Here is a 25,214-nt window from a genome sequence, read left to right on the forward strand (position 1 = left end):
GTTTATTCCTTACTTGTAATTTCTTTAATCATTTTGTTCTGTCTATTGTTTTGTGAGACTTGCTACAAAGTCTTAAAAAAAGTTCACTTAATCTAAACATTTCTTTTAAACAAGATATACATAACACATACGTACATACATATAGAGATATAATTAGATATGGATATATAGACTGGATATTTCCATTAAAACAAATCAATTGACTTAGACAATACTAATTTTATGTAAGTTATAGTCTAAAAACAATGTCCTACAATATCATTTGCTGCTCTAGTTAGCAAAATAGGTGTCTTATTTTCACCATAATTTGCCCCAAGTAAACAAATTTTTTATGAATTTTCTCATAGTAGGTACACTGCAGATAATAAGTTAAACAGATACCTTTCATAAAAAATTTTTTCTCAAATTCAAGACATCCCTTGTGTTCTGAAGCATATACCATAAAATTCCTAATAATGCCCAAGTTTTAAGTTTGTTATTCTAATATGAACAAGATGGTGTATCTTTCATACTGACATATTAAATTATTTCATTTGTATTCCATTTATTGACTTGTGAATATTGCTTGTTTTTATACTTCATAATCCTTGCACATCATTTTTCTCCAGAAATTCTTATATCCTGAGTATACTGATATATTTCATAAGCTAGTGAGAACCATTGTCCTTTGTCTTTATTATCTGTGAGACCACAGTAGGATTATAGTGAAAATGGTAGGCTAATTTACTAAGAAGGAGGTTAGAACACATTAAGAAAGAACTTTATGAATCATTGGCAGTTTGTGAGCCTTCAATATAGAGCTTGAAATATTTCATAAATTGGGTTGTGTTTGTGACCTTTTTCTGTTCTAGTTCAAAACTCTAAAATTGCTAGTGCATATAGTCACTGTCACTGTCCTCCTGTTGTTCATCGACTTGTTCGAGTGGGTTCAGTAACATTGTGAGACTTATTACTGTTGTTTGGCATATCGAATATGTCACGGGTAGTTTGCCAGGCTTTGCCGTGCATATAGTAAGAATCCAATCACTTATTCTTTGTTTTCAGGTATTATTTATGTACTATGTATCACACATAATTTAAAAAGGCAGGGCTCAGAGAGATAGTACGGACTAAAGGTGCTTGCCTTGCACATTGCTAACCCCAGTTTAATCCCTGGCACTGCATGTAGTCACAGCACAACACCAGCAGTTTCTCTAAAATAAGAACCAAAAATAAGCACTGAGTATCACTGGATATCATCTAACCTCCTCTCCGCCTCCACAAGCTTCATAAAGCAGGAAAGCAAATGCCAAAAAAAAGAAAAAAAAAGAAGAAAAGTATTTGTACTGCCAAAGGCAAAATATTCTTTCTTAAGGAAAAGAAACCTTTCATAATTTCTCTCCACTGCCAGACTCTCTAACCACTGTAAATCACACCTTCTGGAGAATCTGTTGCTCCACAAGAAAGAAAGGGTATGCAAATGAAATTATCTATGAGAAGGCATCAATTTCATAAACCTTTATTTAATCAAAGAACTAGTTTGAGAGTCAGAGAGATAACAATGCCATTAGGGAACTTTCCTTGCATGAGATTGTCCTGAGTTTAATCCCCAGAACCCCATTAGGTTCCTTGAGTTCCACAAGGAGTGCTCCCTGTGTGCAGAGCTAGGACTAAGCCCTCAGCACGATCAGGATTGGCTCAAAACACCAAAAAAAAAGTATATAGGTTGATTTATAAAGAATATCACTGATATTTAGTACTTCCAAATAAAGGAAATAAAAAATAAAACATAATTTTTTAGGCGGTGGCACTGAAATGGCTCTACATATTTCACAGAGAAGTGAAGGGTAATTGTCACTTTAAATGCACAGTCAAGCAGTATCATGCTACCTAATGATTTCTCTGTCACTGAAATACTCAGTAATTGAGTAAAGAAGGTACATTTTTATATTTAACAAGAAAAAACTGTCCTGGAAACTGTTAGAACAGTAGACTGAATAGAGTTCTGTCTCGTTGTTGAAAGAATTTCCATATGATACCATGTTGTCTAATAGAAACAGAAAGTTTGGGGATTGCAGGCATGTTTCTTAAGTGCCACTGCAGATTGCAATCATCTGGAGTACTTTAAAAACACCAGTTTTCACATACCATGCCTGGAGATATTGATGTAAATTTTTGGCTGTGCCCCCTCCCCACCCTACCCCCCATCAAGATTTTATAAAACTCCCAGGTAAATCCAATGTGCAAGCCAAAGCTGAGAACCACGATTGTAAAGATTTGGGTTTACTCTTATCAAAAGCAATTATTTTCTTGACCAAATAAATATACGTCGTCTTTTCATCTTAAATTTAGAGGTAAGGGAACAGACAGGGAGGAAGAGAGAGAATGAACCTGAGGAGAAGGAAAGGAGGAGGAGGGAAAGAGAGAGGGAGAGGAGAGGAGAGTGAAGGGAGGGGAAGGCATGAGAGGCAAGAAGGGGGGAGAGAATGAAGGGAAAGAAGTGAAGAGAAGAGGAGAGGGAAGAAGGGACTATAAAGAGTGAGGACTACAAACAAGAGAAAAGCAAAGGCTGAACTATGAAACAAAGGAAACCCTAAGCCCAATTATCCCCATTCCTTCACCACCACTATAGTTGGTTCAGGTCCGATTTTAAATGCCCTGGGAATTAGGATATAATCTGGCAAATTGGACTCAAGCAATATGTAAAATGATTATTCAGACATTTTTAAGAATTCTGTATAGTCGAAAGTACTACTGGGAATCTGAAGGTTAAACAAAACACAATAAAAAGGGTCACTGTAGAAACTTGGAGAATTTGGTTAAGTACTACAATTTATTTCTTGGCCTTGTTGAACTTCCCTCCCAAACTAGTTTCTAACCATGATAAAAAACTGTAATCATTCCACTGAAAGATAAATGCCCTTAATGAAATTATAGATAATATTTTAAGCCAATATAAGGCAATGTTTATATTTCAAAACTGTACTTGTCTTCAAATGCCTATTTATGCCTCTTTTATGTTACACTTTAGAGTGTGCCTGGTGTAATGGCTGTGCAATTTATATATTTAGTATGATTTCCATATCTCTTATCCTGCTTGCTAGAATAGGTATCATGATGGATTGGAGTCTTACCATACTTCTCCTTGTACCTATAGAAGATGTAATCCAATATAGTATAAATTAGACTTTCTAGAATATTCATGGAATACAATGATGTTCTTTTTTAAAATTGAATAGTTCATTTACAAAATACTTCTAAAATAGAACAGATGAGTGGGAGCAAAGGAATAAGAGACAGATGTATTTGGCATTCTTATAAAATTCTCAAAGCTTTTTCATATTGACCAAAAATTTGCCAACAATCAATTCTAACCAGATTTCCCACTTCCATGTAAGGTGAACACAATTTGAACTACTATAACTTAAAACAGAGACTTAGATAACTTGAGGAATTGTCTACACTGTTATCAAATCTTAACAAACTTAGCTTTAGCTTTAAAACTCTCAGTATTTTTACCAAGAAGCCATTTTAGAGAAGTTTGGTTCTTTCTCTTTTTTTTCCCCCATTTTTGGGTCAGCTGGCATTGTTTCATAGTTACTCCTGGCACCACACTCAGGAAATACTTCTGGCAGTGCTGGGGGACCAGAAGGGATGCCAGGATTGAACCCACATCAGGTGTGTGAAAAGTCAGCACCTTACCTGCTGTACTACCTCTCCAACTCCTTTAGAGATTTTTAAATTCTGCCTTATCATCAAATATTTACAGTAACAACTACAAGTTAGAAAGCAAATATGAGTGTTCTAAAGGCAATTTTATCACAGTGCATATTGCTCTGACTTTCATTTCCAAAATAAATGATTAATTTGAAGTCTAGGTCACATTTAACTTCATTCAGGCTCCACAATGATCAGCACCTGGACTCTACATGAATAATCCCAAACTTGGTCATTTTTTAAATCTCATTTCAATTAAAAAAACAAAAACCCAAAAAGCAATGCGAATTAAAAAAGTGGAAGTGTTAGAATCTATGAATCTTATAGTTTAAATTTCTGCTCGGATTCGGGCTAAGCATCCTCCACCCAGATCCTCCATCTTCCAGTAGGCAGGGGTCACACCCACCAACTGACCCCCAGCGCTGTGTAATCCCATCAAAGGCCAAGACCTAGAGACTATAAAACCCAGCTCCCAGAAGAAACAGCGCAGAGTCTCCTGCCCCAGCGCCTGGTCACTGGGGCACCTTGGGGGGGGGGGGGGGGGGGGAACGGGTTGAGTTTCCCTCCCCGCCCCAAGCGGAACTCCGGCAGCCAAAGACCTCCAGAACCAGCCACAACCATGCTGAGACCACTCTGCACATGCATGAAGGGACTGGCAGAGGAACAAAGGCATGCGGGCATGCGGGTCCCGGGGCTGAGATCACCAAGCCTGCTCCAATCGGGGCTGAGCATCCTCCACCCAGATCCTCCATCTTCCAGTAAGCAGGGGTCACACCCATCAACTGCCCCTAGTGCCGTGTAATCCCATCAACAGAAAGACCCAGAGACTATAAAACCCTGCTCCAGGAAGCAACATCTTATTATTTCATTTTACTTTGGACAACCTGGCAGGCTATCGAATGTAACTTGCCCACACAGCAGTCTGGCAAACTCCCCGTGGTGTACTCAATATGCCAAATACCAGTAACAATGATGGGTCTCATTCTCCAAACCCTGAAAGAGCCTTGAACATGGCACTTTTTAAAATCTCAGGGCTAGGAATAAGTAGGCATTACTGGTGCCTGCTCAAGGCAATCGACGAACAACAGGATGATCGTGATCGTGATAGTGAAATTTCTAATGACATAATGACATATCTGGAATGTGTATACATAGAGAGATATACAGATATATACATATATGTATGTCAAATACATCAGAAAAATAGAATATGTGTTTAAGTAAACCAAGTCAGGTAATTAAAGAAAGATTCTGTAAAGAAATATGTTCAAAAATAAATTATATATAGACATGGATATTATGCACATAATGAGATGTGGATACTGCTTACATAATGATACATAGATATTGCTTATACACATAATGTGAGAAGCTTTCATTTTTTTAAATCTGGAATCAGAAAATTTTCTCACTCTGTAACGGTACAGTAGATACTTTAATTTCCTTTAACAAAATATATCCCATTTTAAATTATTTTCCCTTTGTGACAAAATTTCTTACATCACTATAGTTAGTATAATTAAATAGAAAACCAAAGTATATAATATTAGCACAAAGAGCTCTCTGCTTATCCTACTTCAGATATAACATTATTTTTTAAAATATAACTGCACAGGAGGAATGCATTTTCTGAATTCCCAGAAAAAAAAATACACACAATTAGCTTTTCACACAAAGGTTTTAAAACACCAGTCGTTATCAGCAGGCTTGGAGTCCTAATGGAAAGTGGAATTGATGCAATTATGTTGTAAGGTGGCAGGAAGCATGGCTTTTAAGAGAATCAGCTTAAAGGGAAAAAATCATAGTTGCATGTGTATTAAAGCTGTCAAGATGCTAAGCTAAAGATCTGCTCTCTGTGTCAGCTAATCCCCAGCCTGACACTGGAAAGTAACTTTCTGAAGCCATGCCAAACCCTTTGCTTGAAAATAACATCTTAATTGGTTTCTTCTAATAAAATTCAAAACTGCTCTTTTGGTGATAATACACTCATTGTTTTATTTCAGTTTAATGTTATGGTCTCTTGGAATGTTGCAAATATCACTGTTTGGACGGGGAGTACAAGTCTGATTTTACAGAGTGAAAATTTGGCAAAATGGACTAAAAAAGTCAATGTTTCTGAGGCAAAAGGATTGCCTCTATAAAAAAATTGGTACCATTCAAACCTAGATTCAGATGTGATAGAATGAGACACCAATCTTACTCCATTTTCTTTATTATTATTATATAGTAACTTTTAGGGAGATTTCAGAAAATTCTTAAAGCTTTTATTGGAATCTAGAACAAAATAAATTATCTTTTAAAAATAAAAAATAATTTAAACCAGGAGGTGTGTTTCTTTTTAAGTTATGTTACAAATTCTATGATAGTAGTTCTGGTAGTTAAGTGATTGGGGAAGTTATACAAAGTGCTTCAAAGTATGTACTACATTATATTATTAAAAATTCTATAGGTCTGATTGTATTGTTCCTTTATTATCTGTTTTTCAATTCAATCTACTGAGTCACTGGAATATAGACACAGCTATAATTACACAATTAAATTAATAAAAAGCATGATTTTTTTTGTTTTGGGGTCTCACCCATCAGTGCTCATGGCTCTTACTCATAAGTCTGTGCTCAGCGATCACTGCATGTTGCTCCACGAACCATATGCAGGCGGGGGATTGAACATGGGTCTACTGCATATAAGTCAAAAGCCTTAAACATTGTATGATCTCTCTGGTCCCCTAATATTCCTTTTATACAAAACAATTTTAGTATCACTTTGCTAGCATTCATTTATTCACTGGACAAAAGGTCCCTATGGTACAATTATACTTTTTTTAGAATTATAATTTTATACACAGTAGTCTCATTTCATTTAAAAGATGTCCTGGGCATATATACCATTTCTATCTGAAACAAATACATCATTTAAGGAATTCTAGGATGTTAACTCTCATTTAACTCAGATTATAATTTGGTTAGTATATATTTTTTAACTTTCTGACTCACTGTCAACATTATCAACTTCAAATAGTAAATGAAGTGTCAGCTTGGTACACTCCACATAGTCTGCACAAGTTACATTAATTTATGAAAGAGTAAAGGTCTTTCCTAGCAAATCTGTGAAATAATGATGTTAGAAAACAAAAGTTCATCATGAAAAGACTATGGTCCATATCCTATAATCGATAGTCTGCTAACATCTTGGCAATTGATTCTAATTATAGAAACACAATTAATCTCCATTGCAAGATTTCATTGCTTTTAAAAGAAGCAAGCATAGTGAACAAATTTAGGCACTTATCTTATCAAACCAATGCATATTATTCCCTCAATATTTCTGTTATCCCTGCTAAGGATAGATTACCTGCCTCTGATGGGTCTCATCTAGCATGTCATTTCATTTAAGCAACTGCAGGGAGAAAAGGCTCAATATTTTACCCTGCAGCTCACCTGTACTAGCCATTCACTTATGTGTGTATGACTATCTTCTATAAATTATGAAGACATTTGTTTTGACTCATAGCTATCAGTTATAGATATTTGACATTAGCTATTACACTATATAGAAAAACATAGGAGCCAATCTACATTAAAAGTCGGCTTCCTGTAAACCTATTTGTTTTGTTTGTGGGCCACACCCTGCAGTGCTCAGGGATCATACCTGGTAAGCTTGAGGGACAACATGTGGTGTCAAAGGTAGAACTCAGGTCAGCTATATGCAAGGCAAGCACCCACCCTGCTGTATAAGAAAATAATGTTGGTGCAATAATAGTATATGCATTAATCAGATAAAGCATATCATACTTTTGTTTTTAAGAATCTTAAATGCTAGGGTTAAAAATTAAGAAATTACGATAAGGTGATTACATTACAGTGAATGTACTGTAATCATTTCAAACATGGTCACCTATTTTTTAATGATGTTTTCTTCATAAGGTAATATACATTAAATAGAATAGGATATTATTGTAGAGATTGACAATGGGAAAAATAAAAATCCTATCTTCCTTACCATATCAAATATAAGTCATGATGGTAAGAGCTCTAACTCTCTAAAGGCAAGACAAGCAAATTATCTTGAACAACATATGTAATAAATTTGCAACAAAAATATTTGGTATTTTTGTATGACCTTTATCCTCTCAAAATAGAGCAGGAGGGTGAGAATGATAGTACATTGGTTTGGCTATTTGCCCTGACTATGGTAGACCAATGGATGCACCGCATATGGTGCATTTGTTCACCAAGAGATCCTTGAGTGCAAAGCCACAAGTAAGCCCTGGGAAAAGGTAGGTGTGGCCCAAATCGAAATCAAAAATAATAACAAAATAAAACCCAAAGATAATTGTAGAGACAGTTATAATACGGTGCAAAAAATATTTTAAGGTCTAAAGTATAATAATACATAGTTTACTACCAAAAATCAGTTCTTGGTTAAAGTTTAAGTTATGTTAAAGTTACAGGGCTTTGGCTGTTGGGGAACAAAATATCACAAGGTAAATCTCTTAGCATTTGTGTGAGTGTCGTAGTACTTCTGCCATTCTGTATCACGTATTTGCAGCATCTGATTCTCTACAAGCAGTATTCATAACTTTCTTCTTATACTACTTCTTTCTTCTAGACTTATCTTGTCACCATCAAACTGGACCATTTCAGTCAAGACACTCAGTGTTTCTAACACTTCCGGCTTAGATAAGTCATAGGCATTTTGTAACAAATAATTGTGGATATTTTTTCTGAAATATGAAGTACCCTTCAGAAGTAACTGTTTGGGATTCTCACTGAAAAAAGCAGGCTGGGTTAAAAATGATTATTTCTGAAGAGCACACCAGGCAGAAATGTAGAAAGCCCTTGCCATCTTTTACAGCTCAGCACATTGTTTCACAGCTACTGCTGCCCTAAAATAGCACAGACCTCAGCACTCAGCTGCCTTTCTTTATGTGTCCTTCTTGCCAATTCATGCTCTCTGTTAGAAAATGTCCAACCTTTCTGTTCCTTGCTTTTAAACCGAGTTTCACTAACAATGGAGGTCCTCAGTAATGCACAAAAGAAAATGTAGAAAGCAAAAGGGTGTTGGAATTTGTCCAAAACTTGAAGCTTTTTCTCAACACTTTTTTTTTCAACAGTGTTGAACTAAAACCAAAAGGAGAGTTTTTAATACCTTATTATCTACAGGATATCTAGGAAATGAAAAAAAATTCAATCTGTCTCTTTGTGCTGTATTTAGTTGAAGATGCAGTGGAACCAACTGAAATAAAATATTTATTGCTTTTATTCTCTTTAAGAGAAAGAATAATCTATATTGAATTTATGGAGATATATTCTTATTTTTATAGTTTTCTCTAGTCTGAGTTTAGAATTTTTTTCATAGAAAAAATGGAAACCAAAAATGACAATAATAATAGAAAGATGTCTCAATGGACTAATTTAGACTCATCTTCATAAGTCCAAAGTGAGGGGGAATCATAGATGGCATAAAGAATAAGTTGTATTCTTTTCATTTTCAGGTAGCTTAATATTGATTTATTTGTCATTAGGGGAACTATATCGAGTGGTACCCAAGGATCACTCCCAGCATGTTGCTCAAGGGTGGCTACTAGTATCTGGGGACTTGTGCAGAGTACCCAATATCTAAACCAGGCCTTCTGCACAAAACATGAGCTGTAGTCTGCTGAATTATCTCTCTAGCTCAGGAAAGTTTGATGTTTTAAGAGAAAAATGAAACCACCATACAACAACTTTAAGAAGATAAATGACTCTATGGAACACACTCTTGAGAAAATATTGCTTTCTTTTTATTGTGATTTCTGTGCACCTTAAATTCATTACTAGGGACAGAAAGACAAGGGCTAAGGCCCTTGTCTCGCACATTCCTGACACTAATTCAATGCTTTGCACTGGATATGGTATACTGAGCACTGACCAGACTGATCCCTGAGCACAAAGTCAGGAGCAGACTCTGATCATCAATACTGACCATCTGGCCGGGAAAAAAAGGAAAGATTAAAAACAACAACAACTACTACTACAAAAAAATCCAAACAATTCTAGAAGCATCTACAATTCTGGCTCTTTTGGTTGGAGCACACCTGACAATTCTCAGGGCTTGCTTTTGTACTGCACTCAGGGATCAACCCTGGAAGGCACAGCTCAGGGGCCAAATGGGATACAGAGTAATTAAATCCAGGTTGGCTGCAAGCAAGAGAAGCAAGTGCTGTACCTGCTGTTCTATCTCTCCAGCACTTGGTTCAGGGTTTAGAGTCTATTTGTTTTAAACATGCCTTTTTTCATCCCTGTGACCTTAGGAATGTTACTTTTCTGTTACCTTCATTTTATAAGAAAAAAAATAGTGACTAATTCACAATCATGTTAGAAAATTAAATAAGATGATGTGAAATATTTAAGATAGTTATCTGGCACCAAATGTAATGTTAATGATTTACAAAATGAATACAAATAAATTAACACAAATATTTTAGAAACATGTAAGATAAAATATTCACCAGCATTTCTGGAGAGCAACAAAGAAAACATTTTTCTATTTGTTTGTTTACAGGTATATTTTCCAAAATCAAAATTGCAAAGATATGCTATGTAATGTGTACTTCTTAATAGCATGTGTAAAATAACACAACACATTAGTAAATAAGTTCTTTTTATATAGCACCTGAACCATCTCCATTTGACAGAGTTCTATTAAAAATATTTTTATGTATCCAGACATAATCATGGCACAGGACAGTTTTACGGAACTGCCTTTTTGGAATTGCTGAAAATAGCTTCTAGATTGACTCTTCTGATTAAGATTACTGATGCATCGCTTCTTTATTCCCAACTGGAGGAACTTGGAGCCTTTAGGAATGACTTCATATCACAATATCATCTTTTGGATACAAAACAAGCTGATTAAGAACTGATAAAACTCATTCAGAATAAGAATTCCTATTTTCTGAAAACTAATATGGCTTCCATCTTTTAATTTAAAAAAAAAATGGCCAACAATATCCTTGTGGCATGTTTCTATCAACTAGTGAGATTCTTTGGAATACCTAAAAAAATTTCTTCTCTAACTCAAGGCTGTGAAAGATACTATATATACATTTATATATAACATTTATGTATTATATGAGATAAATATATGCAATATATAATAAAGCAATATATCTTATTAAATATATATTAATTTTGACAACTATATTTTTGGGAAAGTTGACGTATGAGAATAAATTTCTTCACAATTTCTTCTTATCTTTTATTCTAAATATATAGCAGTCTTAACTCTCCTCTTATTCGATGACTTAGTATTACACTTATTTAGACTCTTCATGGCTTAAGTAACTACCAATTCACAGCTCCATTCAACATTCTTGTACTGGCTCAGTGGCAGCTTCACGAGGTCAAGAAGGAGCTTCTTCACAATGCATCTCTTTTTAGACATTCAGTTTATTAAAACATACAGGTATTGATTAAGATATTTAATTAGCATTTCACTGGTGTCACCCCAAAGGGAATTAAAAGAAAGTGCATTACAACAAGTTCTTATCAGAACTAAATATTTCATAAGGTTCACTATCTTATCAAATATTTAGTTTACTAGAATAGTTTGAATATTTGCAAAGATTTACAAAAAATAAAGTTGCTTTATCTCTTAAGTTACCAAAAGACAAAGCTATTTTCAGTAATTGTGCCTTGTAAGGTTAATGCTACCAGAGTACATAGAGGCAATTTATTATTTTGAGTTTATTGTCTAATAATAATTCATTGGCCTTGGAAACTGGATTAATTCACTATTTCACATAGATTCTTTTACTTCTTGTTAAACCAATTAAGTGCCTTGTCAAAAAAGATATATGTAAAAGATAAAAGTATATTAAAAATTCTATAATCTGTCTTTTATAATCTTTATTGGTGACCTGAAGAATTTGACAATTTCATAAAGTTGACCTAGAGAACTTTACAACTTCAGTCAGCACCAAAAGAAGACCAAAAAAAAAATCAAAATTAAAAGGTACAATTTGGGTGGTTAGGACAGAGTATGAACACTTGCACTGTACATCTCTGCCCCAACTTCAATCTCTGTACTTTGTATAGTTTCCTGAGTATCACAAAATTGGCCCTCCAAACCAAAATAATGATTACCAAAAGTTGGCAATTCTATGCAAACCTAGTCCCTGCTTTGACTAATGTTTTACACAAGGAACCACACTGTTGATTTTATGTTTCTAAACTACTGTCATTCGCATGGAAATCTTTTAATTATTATTTCCAACTAGAGTTTCAGGCAATTAGTCACAGGCTTAAACAACATGGGAGTTTAGAAGTAGAAAGTTTTTACTGTTCTAGGGAATAAAAGCGAAGATTTAATAGCAGTCACAAGTGATTTATTTTTCTGTCATACATTTTAACTGTGAGTGAACTCATTTTTGAGCTTTCATTACTCGATAAGTGCTTTAAAATACTTCCATGAGTACCTTGATAAGAGATTTGAGCCAAAAGAAAATGGTAAATGAAGCAAGACTGATGTTTATTCAGTAAAATGATATTCAGGTTTTCTTATGCCTGCAGGATTTTGACAATCTTAGTTTAATCCTACTTCTTTACTTGAGCATAATAATATTTTACTAAACCCAAACCAATGTAATATACATGATAATCCAGTATTCATCAGGATAACCTAAAAAAAAAACTAACAGCTAAAATATCAGAGATTTGTACTACAGAAATAAAATATACACACGATAATCACTGCTTCACTGTCACAAAAGTGTCAGTACTATGTAAAGTTTTTCATTTAGGGGCCTAGAGAGATAGCTCAAAGAACTGGAGCACATGCTTCACATGCAAAAGGTCCAAATTCAAGTCCCAGCACTGTATGATCTGCTGGGCACCAGGAGTGACTACCTACAGAACATTGGGCATGACCCCCAAATCTCGACTTTAAACTAGGCATTTCTTCATACATAACATATTTAACAAGCAAATTTTTCTGATTAAATTCAATTTTTCCATTACAGGTATAGGAAAAAATATCAAGTACACTGTTTAACACTTATTGTTTGTTTTTGTATATATACATAACATATTCTTGATATTTATATGAATATTATTATATATTATTTTGTTTCTAATGCTTCCAGATATATCTGTAGATATATTTTACATTATAGTATATGGATCAGAAATTACGTGGTTTGATTCCATCCCAAAATTTTATGATGTTTTAAAATGCAAATAGTAGCAAACTGTTGCCTATAATCTCAAATCACATAATATTCCATGATAATGTAATCAAGGCAAATAGATTGGGTTCTAAACTCACTGTGTAAATTTGAACTATAAAGTTCAAGCTCATTGTGTAAAACTGGACAACTGAAATGCCAAAATTTTAAAACTATAGTTTATTGGTGAGAAACAAAACTTTTAAATATCTAGGCATGCTATTATATCTAGTTTCTACATATGCTTGATAGGTTACTGATCAGAATACTATAAGAGGATGGGTAATTTTACAAGAACTCTCTTCACAGTATACCCCCCCTTCCCCTGCCTTCATTCCCCATACTCTCTTTCTACTTTTGGGCATTATGGTTTGTGGAGGGATGGGTGTTTGACCATTGTGTGATTGTAACCCAAACATGAAAGCGTGTAACTCTCATGGTGATTCAATAAAATAAAAATAAATTAAAATAAAAATTTAAAAAAAAGAACTCTCCTCACAAATATTGGAATGCTGCGTGTCTAATGAATGCATAAAATATCTACAACAGAAATAATCTAAAATTTTAAAGGTAAAGTGTCTATAAAGTGAGAAATAAAATACTTAGAAGAATATTTCAAAATTAACTGAAAAGGATTAATATAAATGCCAAATTTCCAGACCACGCTGCAACTTTAGTTAACAACGTAAGGGAAGTTATTACCATTGAATATATCTGAAATCTTATACTAAAGAGCTTACATAGAGCATTGTAACATACTCAGAAAATATATGTGCCCTGTCTTCATCAACACTCCAGGGAGCAGTCTAAGTGGCACACATACCATTGCTCGGTCTGAACTAAACCAAATAACCAGGGCTAAGCACTGATATAAACCCTCCCAAGCAGACTGTAATAGTCAGATACTCAATTCATTCTCATGCTCAAGTTCTTTTAACAAAATATTAAGTCATTTCAGGGAATTATTGTAGGCTTGCTTAAAGAAGAAGATATTTATAAAATAAAATTAAGCTCAAAAAATATATAACTCTTAGGGCAACAAGGCATACTTTTGAGGAAGGATAGAAACTAAAGTCCTGGCCAAGTTTCAATTGTAAGGAATTAAATAATGAAATGTTTGATTTTCATGTAATTGTTGCTCTTCCCACACTACAATGCCATCCTACTTTAAAAACGTTTTCAAATATATTGCTAATATTGAAATAAATGTTTCCTTCAGACAAATGGAATTATGACAGACCTTCACTAACTTAGATATAACTAAATACTTTTGGGCATTTTTCATCATGTGAAAAAGCACTACCTTGAAACAAATATAGAAGTCAATTCAAATGGACTAAAGACCTTGCTGTTATAACTGGAGTCATAAAATACATTGAGAAAAATAGGCAGAACTTTCCATGATACTGATTTCAGAGGTGTCTTCAATGATATGACACCATTGGCAAAGAAAGTAAAAACAAAAATAAACAAATGGGAATATATCAAATTAAAAGCCTCCTGCAAAACAAACTTTGTCTAAAGCAAAAAAGGTACCCTACTGAATGGGAGAAAACATTTGCTCACCATGCATCTCACAAAAGGTTAAGGTAAAGGTAAAGGTAAAGGCCCTCCTGTTGATCGTCGATTTGCTCGAGCGGGCCCAGTAACATCTCCATTGGAGACTTTGTTGTTACTGTGTTTGGCATATCGAATACTCTCAGTAGCTTGCCGGGCTCTCCGAGAGGGGCGGAGGAATCGAACTCGGGTCGGCCATGTTGGCTGCTTGTCAGGCAAACGCCCTACCGCTGTGCTATCGCTCCAGTCCAACAAAAGGTTAATGCCAGGATATACAAAAAAATGGTCAAAATTTAAAAATAACATAAAGCAAAAAACCCCATCATAAAATGGGGAGAAGAGCTGGGTAAACATTTCCCTAAATAAGCATAAAGAATATATGACTACTTTCAGACATATATTGAAATTGTTATCACTAATTATCAGGAAATATAAACCAAAATAATAATGAGATATCATATTAGTGTGAATGGCCTGTACTAAAAAGACTGGAAGCAACCAGTATTGAAGAGATACAGTGAAAAAAAGGCATCTGTTCCCTGTTATTGGGGGTGTAATCTAGCTTAGTCTCTTTGGATAACATAACAAGACTCAAAAAATTGAAAACAGAGCTACTATATGATCTAGTAATTCCATTAATTCCAGTCTTTGGTACCCAAGAACATAAATATTAATTTAAAGAGATATATACATAACTATGTTCACTGCTCATCTATTTACAATAGCCAAATGTAGCAAATGTAGCTTATTAAATTGGAAATTAAAACTAGTACAGATCCTACAGTCATATGTAGTGATGATAAAATAATGTTATTAAAAGCTTTATAAATGTTAAAAGTTTATATGTACAATCTAAATTTATAGTTGAGAAAGAGCTCTTTTCATTAAAATTTATTTCATTTTAATCAGTAATTTTTAACATTTATTCGGCTTTTACATCTTCACATCCATTTCAATATAGACAATATCTCCACTTCTCTGAAATTCAGAAAACTTTTATGAAAACTACAAGAAATAGATATATTTTATCAAATTACAGAGTATTTTCTTAGTAAAATATGTACTAAAATCACTACTAGATAGAAGAGAATATTTTCAGCAAAGTTTTCCTTTTATATCCTAGAAAGAAAAATGAGTTTTTGTCTATCACAGATCTGGGTGCGTTGATTTTATGACTCATAGATTGAAATTATTTTTTCTGGAGAAAATAATGACAATAACTCATGAGATATGAATCAAATTACTAGATTTCTTTCAACGAAAGTTCAACACAAACCAAAAGCATTTGAATCATGATTTTATTCATTTGAAAATCTATTTGGCAAAAACGAAAAAATTTGAAAACTACCAAATGTAATATCTAATTACAGTTTTCTTAGCATGCAAGATTTAGTAAAGGAGAAATGTAACTAATTAATAACATCTGAAGTGCAGTCTCCCATAGGACTGATGACCATCTGGTTGACCTTGTGCCAGATCAATAGGGAAAGAAAATCTGTAAATCATTGTTTCCCAAATGTTATCACTCTATCATTCTACTACAAGAAGGGTGGAAACTTGGATAAGTGAACAGATCTCTTGCTTCACACACACCTTTAAATTGACTATAATTCTTAATTGGACTATAAGACAAGACCATGGATTCTTTTAAAGTGTCACTCTGAAAGACACAGGCAAAAGACACAGTTTAGAGTAAAGATTTCCCAACCTGAGTGCCAGGAGATAGAAATCACATAGGATTATAGAGATATAAAAGACCTTTGCCTGATGTAATTTGGTATAAATTGAATTTTCTCAAAATCATCTTCTAATTGCTGAATTTAAGTTGGTAAATTTGAAATATAAAATAAATGAAAGATAACATATATGTACATGTATTTTATACATATTTCATATATGCAACCTTATACAAAGTTTGATTCGATGTTAAGACAACAATTTCATAAGAAAAATAGTAAGTCAGTCTGATAGTCACATGTAATATAAAATTAGTAAGAAACTAAATACGAGGGACTTGAGAAGATATCTAAAACATATGCACCATAAAATCTCTTAAGAAAATATAGGAAGAAACATATATTAATGAAAAAATTAAGATGTTAACAATTACTTTTACGCAAAGTACTTTTCCTATGATTACCTGCCTAATACATAGTTAATTTCCCTATAATATTTGCCCAACACATAGTTAATCTTTCGACATTAACTTAGAAATTGTAAAGTAAGTAAGTAAAGGCCCTCCCGTTGATCATCGATTTGCTCGAGCGGGCCCAGTAACGTCTCCATTGGAGACTTTGTTGTTACTGTGTTTGGCATATCGAATACGTCACGGGGAGCTTGCCAGGCTCTGCCGTGCGGGCGAGATACTCTCGGTAGCTTGCCAGGCTCTCCGAGAGGGGCGGAGGAATCGAACTCGGGTCGGCCATGTTGGCTGCGTGCAAGGCAAACGCCCTACTGCTGTGCTATCGCTCCAGCAACTCCCTAAAATTTATTCTCCATCTTGATATCTCTTCTGAAACCACTAAACATATTGAGACTCAATTACCTGACTATTTACTATCAAAACTCTTGAAAGAAAAAGACATCAGAAACTAAAGATATTTAAGATCAAGATATGTGCTATTTTATAAGATAAAGTTAATTTTATCCCTTAAGAGCTAATTTCAATAACATTTTTAACATTAGACATTTATTATTTTAAAAGCCTATCACAACTTTTAGCCATTCTACATATAGCACTTGCTGTCCTATATAATATCAAAGTTTTGTTTTAAAAGATTAGATATGTTATAGGGGTTAAAATGCATGTCTTACATACATCGAATCATTCTTTGATGACTGGAGTCACATGGTACCAATGAGCACTGCCAGCTGGAGCCCTGGAGGCCTGAGAGAACAGTCAGGTGGTCCTGGAGGCCCTCAAGTGCCATGTGGGTGGCCTGGGTAATCCCTGACACTGTGGACTCTGAGTAGCACCACATCATGGAGCTTTCACACAAACATTCTGGCCTATTTGGTCAAGAAGCCTCACAGGGATGGGTATCCAGCCTCCTGAGCACTGCCTGGGAGGCCCCCTCAAAAAAATTGTAATCGTTCATTTCAAATAAAAATATAAAGGATTATCTCTAGTGACACAGTGGTTTTGAATATTTACACGCTTTAAATTAAATCTGGGTTAATATCCAAGATCTAGAAAGCATTCACAACAAAAAATAAAATCAACAACAAAAAATTAAACAGCATACAAAAATGGAGAGGAGTAGATACTTTCCCAACGAAAACATAAAGACAGCCAAAAAGCATATAGACACAGTGCTCATCTTTCATTGATGATTAGGGGGAAGCAAGTCAAAACAATTCTTAGATATCATCCACGCCAGTAAATATCACAAAGTCTGGAAACAGCCTTTGTTTGTGGCAGCACAAGGAGAGAACTGACCCACAAAACTGTTTGTGGGAATTGGGGGAGATTGAAAGGGAGGTATGTTGGGATCTTGAGGAGAGGGAGGTGGGTATAATGGTGATGAGTGTGGTATAGAATTATGTGCACGGGAAGCCATAATTAACAATAGCGTAAATCACAGTACCGCAATTTAAAAAAAATAAAGTAGGGTTGGGAGATCCAGGTGGAGCTGGCAATCAATCAAACCTGGATTACGCATTACTCGAATGCTAGGCATAGTTCCTAACCTCTGTGCTATCTTCCAGCCCCTATCCATTTTTTAAATTCAATTTATCTACAAAATGAAATGGACTGATGTTATTTATTTCATCTCATATGCAAATAAAGGAAATCATATGAAAGAAGAAACATCAATAAATTGTGCATAGAGGACATGATAACAATTCAGGGAAGGAAAAAGAATATACATAAAACTTAAAAACGGTTTAATCAATTTTGATGCAATAGAACAGATTTTTCTACTTAATCTATGAGACCATTCCATCCTATTCTTATATATGGTGGTGGGCTGTTAAAGTAAACCCTAGGGATGCTTGGTATACTCTCAGTTCTGTGTTAGGAGGTCCCATGACAATGCTCAGAGTTATGGTGTCTACGATCAAAAATCAGGGGTGGCCAAATGCAAAACAAGTGCCCTAACCCCAGCACTCTCCAGTCCATCCTCCAGTATTTTGAGAAAAAAAATAGAAAGTTGTGCTGCTATTTAATCGATTTTTTCTCTTCTTTTTGTTTTGTTTTAGGGACACATCCATTGGTGTTTCGGAGGCTATGCCCAGTTGAAGGCTTGGGAGATCACTCACTGCAATACTTGAAGAATTCTTCAGTATTGGGAGTAAACCCAGGCTTCCCACAGGAAAAAACATGAGTTCAAACCATTAAGCTTTCTATTTGACCTTCTCTTTTTATCTATATTAGATTTGTTATTGCATAGTTCTTAGCTATAAAAGGCTTTAGTAATTAAAAAAAATAAAAGGACAATTCTGTTTTTCCTTTCTTCACAACTGAACTGGATAGCCATGGGTTTTAAGAGAAATGCCTGGTTTAGATTCTAAGGAAGCAATTAAAAGCTCACACACTGTATGTTCTAAATAAGGCTCCTTCCGGATAGATGATGACCTTGGGGAAAGCACTTGGTGACTTAAGACCCAAGGAAAAAAAAGAAAAGACAGCCACTGGACTGAAAAATGTCAGTTATATTGCTCTCTGAAATTGAAGATAACAGAGAGTTTTAAAATACACTGCCTTAAGATGATCTGGAGAATACATTGTTTCCCCTGCATTGCGGCCCCAACTCAAAAACAAAACAAAACAAAAAGACACACAATGATACTGAAGTTTATGCAGAGACAGAGATAAAAGAGATAATCCAAACATTAGTGATTCTGATGGGCAGGGTGATCTTCCTGATCCATTACTCATTCCACCTCTGTCCAATTAGTATGGATTAGTTTGTTGGCCCAGTAGATACATCCATAAGTCATTAGAACTATACACAGTAAAGCTCATCTTACCATTTGGAAAACCATTCCTTCAGAGGACCTTACACTCACCTTTTATATCTAGAAATTGAAATTATACCCACTTCCTCAAGTTTCCTAGAGATAACATTTTGAACACAACAGCATCCAAAAACATACTTCTAACTATTCTCTTAGGTCCTTTCCAATAATAAAGAAAATTTGCCAACTTCAGGCACTCCTGAAAGGTACAGAAGACTTATCATTACAACAACATATGGAGAGAACAGTTTTGAGGCTAAGAACTCAAATTTAAAACGATCGTTTTTAGTAATTAAGCTATGTAAACTGTTCTGCTAAGAACAGCACACACAGGTGGTTCTCAACAAAAATGTATTCATATAAAAAATGAAAATTTTATTCCTTGAGATTTTCAACATCTTCCCTGAATTCACATGCAAACACTGAAGAAATCTTTTTAAAATGAGAAGGTATGCTTCAAGTATTTTCATAAATAAATATAATAAAGAACTTTTCTCTATTAACCACTAACATGTCACACAAATGCAACCCACTAAATATTTTTAAATAGAATTTTACTAAATTTAATTATTTTAAAATCTATTTACAACATTTTAAGAGTATTTTCCCCAGACTTTTTTCAATTCTCTTACCATCAAATGTTAAATAGACTCTTGCTTGGGGCTGAGAGGATCCTTTTACACAGATGGAACAAACAAATACTCCAACCAACACAGATATTGCCCGGAATGCCATTCTTCAGATTTACAAGTTAGTATCCAAGAAGAAATACCTTTTAAAGAGAAACAACAAGTTTATTATATTTCATTGTACACATTAGGAACACACACACACACAAACGCATGCACGCACACACACACACACACACAGAGCAATCGAAACAGAGCACCCTATTCATAAGACAAATCTGAATTCTTACAGTCATGCAAACAATAGGAGGTGCTGTGACTTTGCTTCTTAGAGGTGGAAATTCAGATGAGTCACTGTGCCTGGAAATTTTTGCTAAAGAGAAACTGTTTCATCTTCTGGCAAAATAATGTATTACAGCTAAATGAAACAGAAAAAAAATCACTGATTTTCAAAAGAAGTCTCAATTTGATATTCTCTTTTAAAATTACATTACATTGATATGGCTAGAGAATAGTAGCAATAGATATTTATGAATGAAAACTTATCTTTATTCACTGAGAGGCATAAAACCCCACATGAACATTCATGTGTACTTATTTCTGTATGTCTTAGCTTTTTTTTTTTGACAAATAGTCTGTAAGTGGTACCATTACATGTAAATCTACATGTGTTCAATCCTTGATCACTAAAACCACTCAAATCAATTTTCTGCCAATTTATACAGATTATAATGCAGCCACTAAATGATGTAGATGAGGTAACCATGGACTCATGCCAAGTTCTAACCAATGACCTAGTGGTGAGCAATCCAGAGAACCATGTATCTCTCACTGCATTATTAAATAAATCAAAGTTAAAGTGGGCTGTCAAAATTTCAAAAGATAAATCAGAGACAAGTATTACAGTTTCAATCTGTAGATATAAAAATTGATACGTGCTGTTAACTGTTTGAAGTGCAAAGAAGATTAGGCAAAGTTTAAGTATAACCCAATCGCTCTCTATTGGTCACAATATGCAAAATAAATCCAGGACCATAAAAGAAATCTCATCATCATGTGACTGCATAAATATACAATGAAAGGAGTTTAATCTAGAATTTTGTTTCAGCTGGTTACAACAATGTTGACCTTCAATAGTATATGGCTTCTAAATATGTTAACACTGTCTATTCAATAAATCCACTAACAATTGAAAATAACAACCTCTTTGATGCAGTATACAAAGAAAAATTCAACACCGTCATTTTATACAAGTATGTTAAATTCATTTGGTAGATGTTAGTGATGAGAGTTAAAAGTACCACTGTATGACTCTTTTACCACACAGATGGATGAAACCCTAAACATGTTTGTTTTGGTAATTTTCAAAAGAAACAGTTCCTTCCTGCTTCCACAACCTCTTCACCTTGTCATCCCTAAATTAACTTAGAAGAAAATTGATTTTATGGGTGCCTTTCACTTAGTAATTTCTCTCTTGTTTTGCTGGCTTAATAATTTAAAGGTCCACCCCCCACTTCCAAATAAAAGGCTATAAAAATGTCTAACCCCTGTCTTTTTATAACGCAGGCTGATACAATTTACACTTTTCCATACTGCTATGACCCGTATCTTCTCTGATAGGTCTCTTCAAATAGGACGAATGTCCCAAATTGCAAAGAATAAGGGAGATGAAATTGACAGGTTAAAGGAAGCAAGCGTACAGGATAATACATTTAAGCTGTCCCAGAAATGAGAAGTGACCGAAAGCCAAGTGCCTTGCACTTGCCACCCCCACGTGCCTGGATTTTAGACCCGGTTCCTTTCAACCCCCAGACTAAGACCTGCTGCTGATCGTCTGTCTGCACATCGGTCCGGACACTGACCACACATAAGAGAAAGAACTTCTGCGTCCTCTCCAGCGACTCAGCCTCTGAAAGGACCGCAACCCCCTCAGTCCCACCCTCTGCAGGTGTCCCAACCTCAAGAAACGACTCGGGCCGGGCTCTCCGCCAGGGGAACACGTCCCGGACACACGACCTGTGCTCTTAAGAAAACGCGCAGACTGGGGCACGGGTGACGTGTGAAAAGTCACTCCAGCTACCCGCCCGAAAGTTCTGGCTGGCCTCCTTGAACCATCCCACGTTCGCGGACCAGAAGGTGTTCAGCTTACCGAGGTGGGGACCAGCTCAGCAAAGTCGGCAATTGGTTCTGGGCTGGGATCCGAGAGTGTCTTAAGCCCCGGAGCCCAAGGGGGAAAAAAAAAAAAAAAAAGGAAAAAGAAAAATCAGAGTTTCAAGAGCGCCCCCGGGGGAGAACGCTCCCAGCGCGGTCCTCCCGACCCTTTTTGTAAAGGAATCCTCTGCCGGCGGCGCCGCGGCACCCGGAGCCCTTCTCCGCCGCGCTCAATCACCCGGCGCGGTGAATGGGGAGCGCTCGGGCGCGGGGGCCGGCGCGCGGTGTCGGGTTACAGCAACGCGGCGCGCGTCTCCCGCGGCCCTGCGCGCCCACGGCCAGCCACCCGCGCCGACGCCCCACCCCGAGCGGGTGCCCCCCGCGGGAGCCGCCCAGGGCGGACCTCGGGGCGCGCTGCCCTGCCGGGGCCACTGCGTGCCGCGGCAGGCGAGGAGGGGGGGGATGGGGGGGGGGGGGGACCCGCTGCACGCCTCCGCGCTTGGAACAACTTGCAAGGTTTTGTTGTTGTTGTTACCGGCAGTTCTTGGAAGACTTGCACCGGCTTCGCTTGGCCGTAAATATCAAAAGTGCAAAGCAGAGTTGAGCCAGAGAAAGATCGCTCGCATCCTTTTAAGGCAAAGAGAGGCGGATTTGAAAGGGCACGAGTCTGGTCCTTTCCCCGCAGCATTCCGTCCCCCCCCCCCCCCAAAAAAAAAAACGATTGAGATAAAGCGACTTTCCTGTCGCTGAAGTTATCCTTCTCGGGGTTACTGTTTCCTTAGGCGTTTTTCTTTAATGTCTGGAGAGGAGTCGTCTGTTGATCGCTCCTCATTGACTCATATCCAGCACCCCCCCCGCCCCCGCGCACCCATGCTCACCAAACTTGATTTTACAGAGTTTGATGGAAAGACTGTTCAATTATGCCAAGAGTTTTGCAACTCTGGATCTCTACAGTTTTGTTTTGTTTTGTTTTTTAGTGCTACTTTTCAGTAAGCTTTAAACACTACAGCAGATTGATGTTTAGCTGGAAATTATTTATTCTCACCACAATGCACCAGATTCTTGATCTTCGACCCCCATAAAAAACGAGCAGGTTCTTAGCTTTGAAATTACTGTGAGCTGTATAGCCCAGCAGATGTCACTATTCTGAAGGAACGTGAGTTTGCTGTTTCTATCCTGTTCCCTTATCATTTTCTGTATAAAATAAAGCAGATCTCTAAATTCTTATCAGCTGCACTATAGATAAAATCTCTGAGAGTGCAAAGTCATCGTTGGAGCTGCATGGTTGAATTAAATCTCAGGTAGGAGGAGGTCACAAAGTGATTAAGATACATCTGTTGAGTGCAAGCGCCGCCCCTGCCCATGTCCATTCTACACACGTTTCTTACTCTGTACTGCTGATATAGGAAACAAGAACAAAAATTAATGGTTTAAAAATAATATTCCAGCGCCAAAATATCTTGAAGATACAGCTAGCATATAAATGAATTCCAATTAAAAGGATGTCTTCTTTTTAAATAGTACAGTACTAAAATCTATTGTGATGATTAGAGCAATAAACATATGAGCAGCTCCTTAAAGTACTTTTGTAACGATGACCTCAGCCCAAAAGAGGTTATGTTGCTGAAAACTGATATAAGCAGGAATAAGCACTATGCACAAATCTGAAATCTTTCTGATAATGATGAAGACACAGATTTATATGCTGATCTCTATTATCTTATGAATCTAATTCAGCATTTATAAATTATGGAGGGAGAAGAAGAAGCATTAGAAGAAATATTGCTACAAGAATCACAAATTTTATAATTACTGAGAAATGTGAAACCCTTATGCTCTGATTGATCTGTAACTTCAGATAAAGCAGTATATGTTTTTATTCATTTGTTTTTAATTTTTAGGGACCAATATGAATAAATATAAGGCAAAATAGATATCAAATGATACACTTACTAGGAGTAGGAGGATTCCTACTAAATTCCATTTTAAAAAACTTGAAGAATTAGCTCCATGTCTCACTCAAACTCAAAAGATTCTGTAGACTAAGACAGATAATACAAATTTTATCACAGTCTATGAAACTGTACTGCAATTCCCTCTATCTTGCCTAAATTAACTTCTCATTGTATTTACTTGCAATGGTATTTGCTTAGTACTGAGACATTTACTAATGGCACATCTCACAATGGTCATGAAAATATTGATTGGTCAAAACCTGATTCAAGTACAAGGACGCAATTAGTGCACTTGTAGAGAAATTTTAAGAGCTGCAAATGATGTGCAAATGAGATTTATCTATGCTCCCATTTCTCTAAATTGCTTAGGATACTAGAACATCTGAGAAAATTAACTTAGATAAATCTGCCACACTAGTTGTCAGATTTACTTTTTTAGAATGCAGTCTTTGACTCTGACCTTACAGGTGGAAACAGCCTGAGCCAACTAAAGAAGCTAGTTCAGAAATAAGGTGGGGGGGAGGGTGGCGGGGAGGGAGAGGGAGAGAGAGTGAGAGAGAGGGAGACAGACAGACACAGAGAAAACAGTAAGTATACATCAAGAATAGTGAAACAGCTAAAAGTAGGCCACTAACCAAATTTTACCCTCACCAGCATGTCATGGGGTAAATATCTAAGTTAAAATACATAGAATCATTGCCATTAAGATGGTTTAAGTATGGAAATAGAACAAGAAACTTATAACTGCTGAACACTATGGTCATTTTTCAATATGAGCTTTAGCAACAGTTGCACTCTTTTTCTGCCCTCTCCCTTTTCCTTATAAATCACTCTTTTTTTTCTATCTTCTTACTTTTCTCAAATTCCAAATGCATCCATTCTTTTAAATTTCCTGAACTGTATGCTTAGAAAGTTTTGTACTTCCAATTTTGTTTAGAACCAGCCTTACTTCTTCTTGTATTACCATAGCTGCTTTAAGACTCAGCTGGTCAAACAGGTTTAGTCCAGAAATCTGTGTGTGGAATTGCTATCTGCACAGTTGATAGTGCTGTATTACCT

The 25,214-nt window shown here is 35.8% G+C and overlaps 1 protein-coding gene across 1 annotated transcript in view; it reads right to left on the bottom strand.

The window, feature by feature from the left end:
* SEMA3C (semaphorin 3C) overlaps positions 1–20,190 on the bottom strand; it is a 177,225-nt gene extending 157,035 nt beyond the window's left edge. Inside the window, exon 1 of the mRNA XM_056118107.1 lies at positions 20,053–20,190. Coding sequence (XP_055974082.1) covers positions 20,053–20,155 — 103 coding nt within the window. The 5' untranslated portion in view covers positions 20,156–20,190. The remainder of the gene's footprint in view (positions 1–20,052) is intronic.
* Between the last annotated feature and the right edge of the window lie 5,024 nt (positions 20,191–25,214).

This window comes from Sorex fumeus, unplaced genomic scaffold, assembly GCF_029834395.1.
Source record: "Sorex fumeus unplaced genomic scaffold, SorFum_2.1 ptg000037l, whole genome shotgun sequence".
NCBI lineage: Eukaryota > Metazoa > Chordata > Mammalia > Eulipotyphla > Soricidae > Sorex > Sorex fumeus.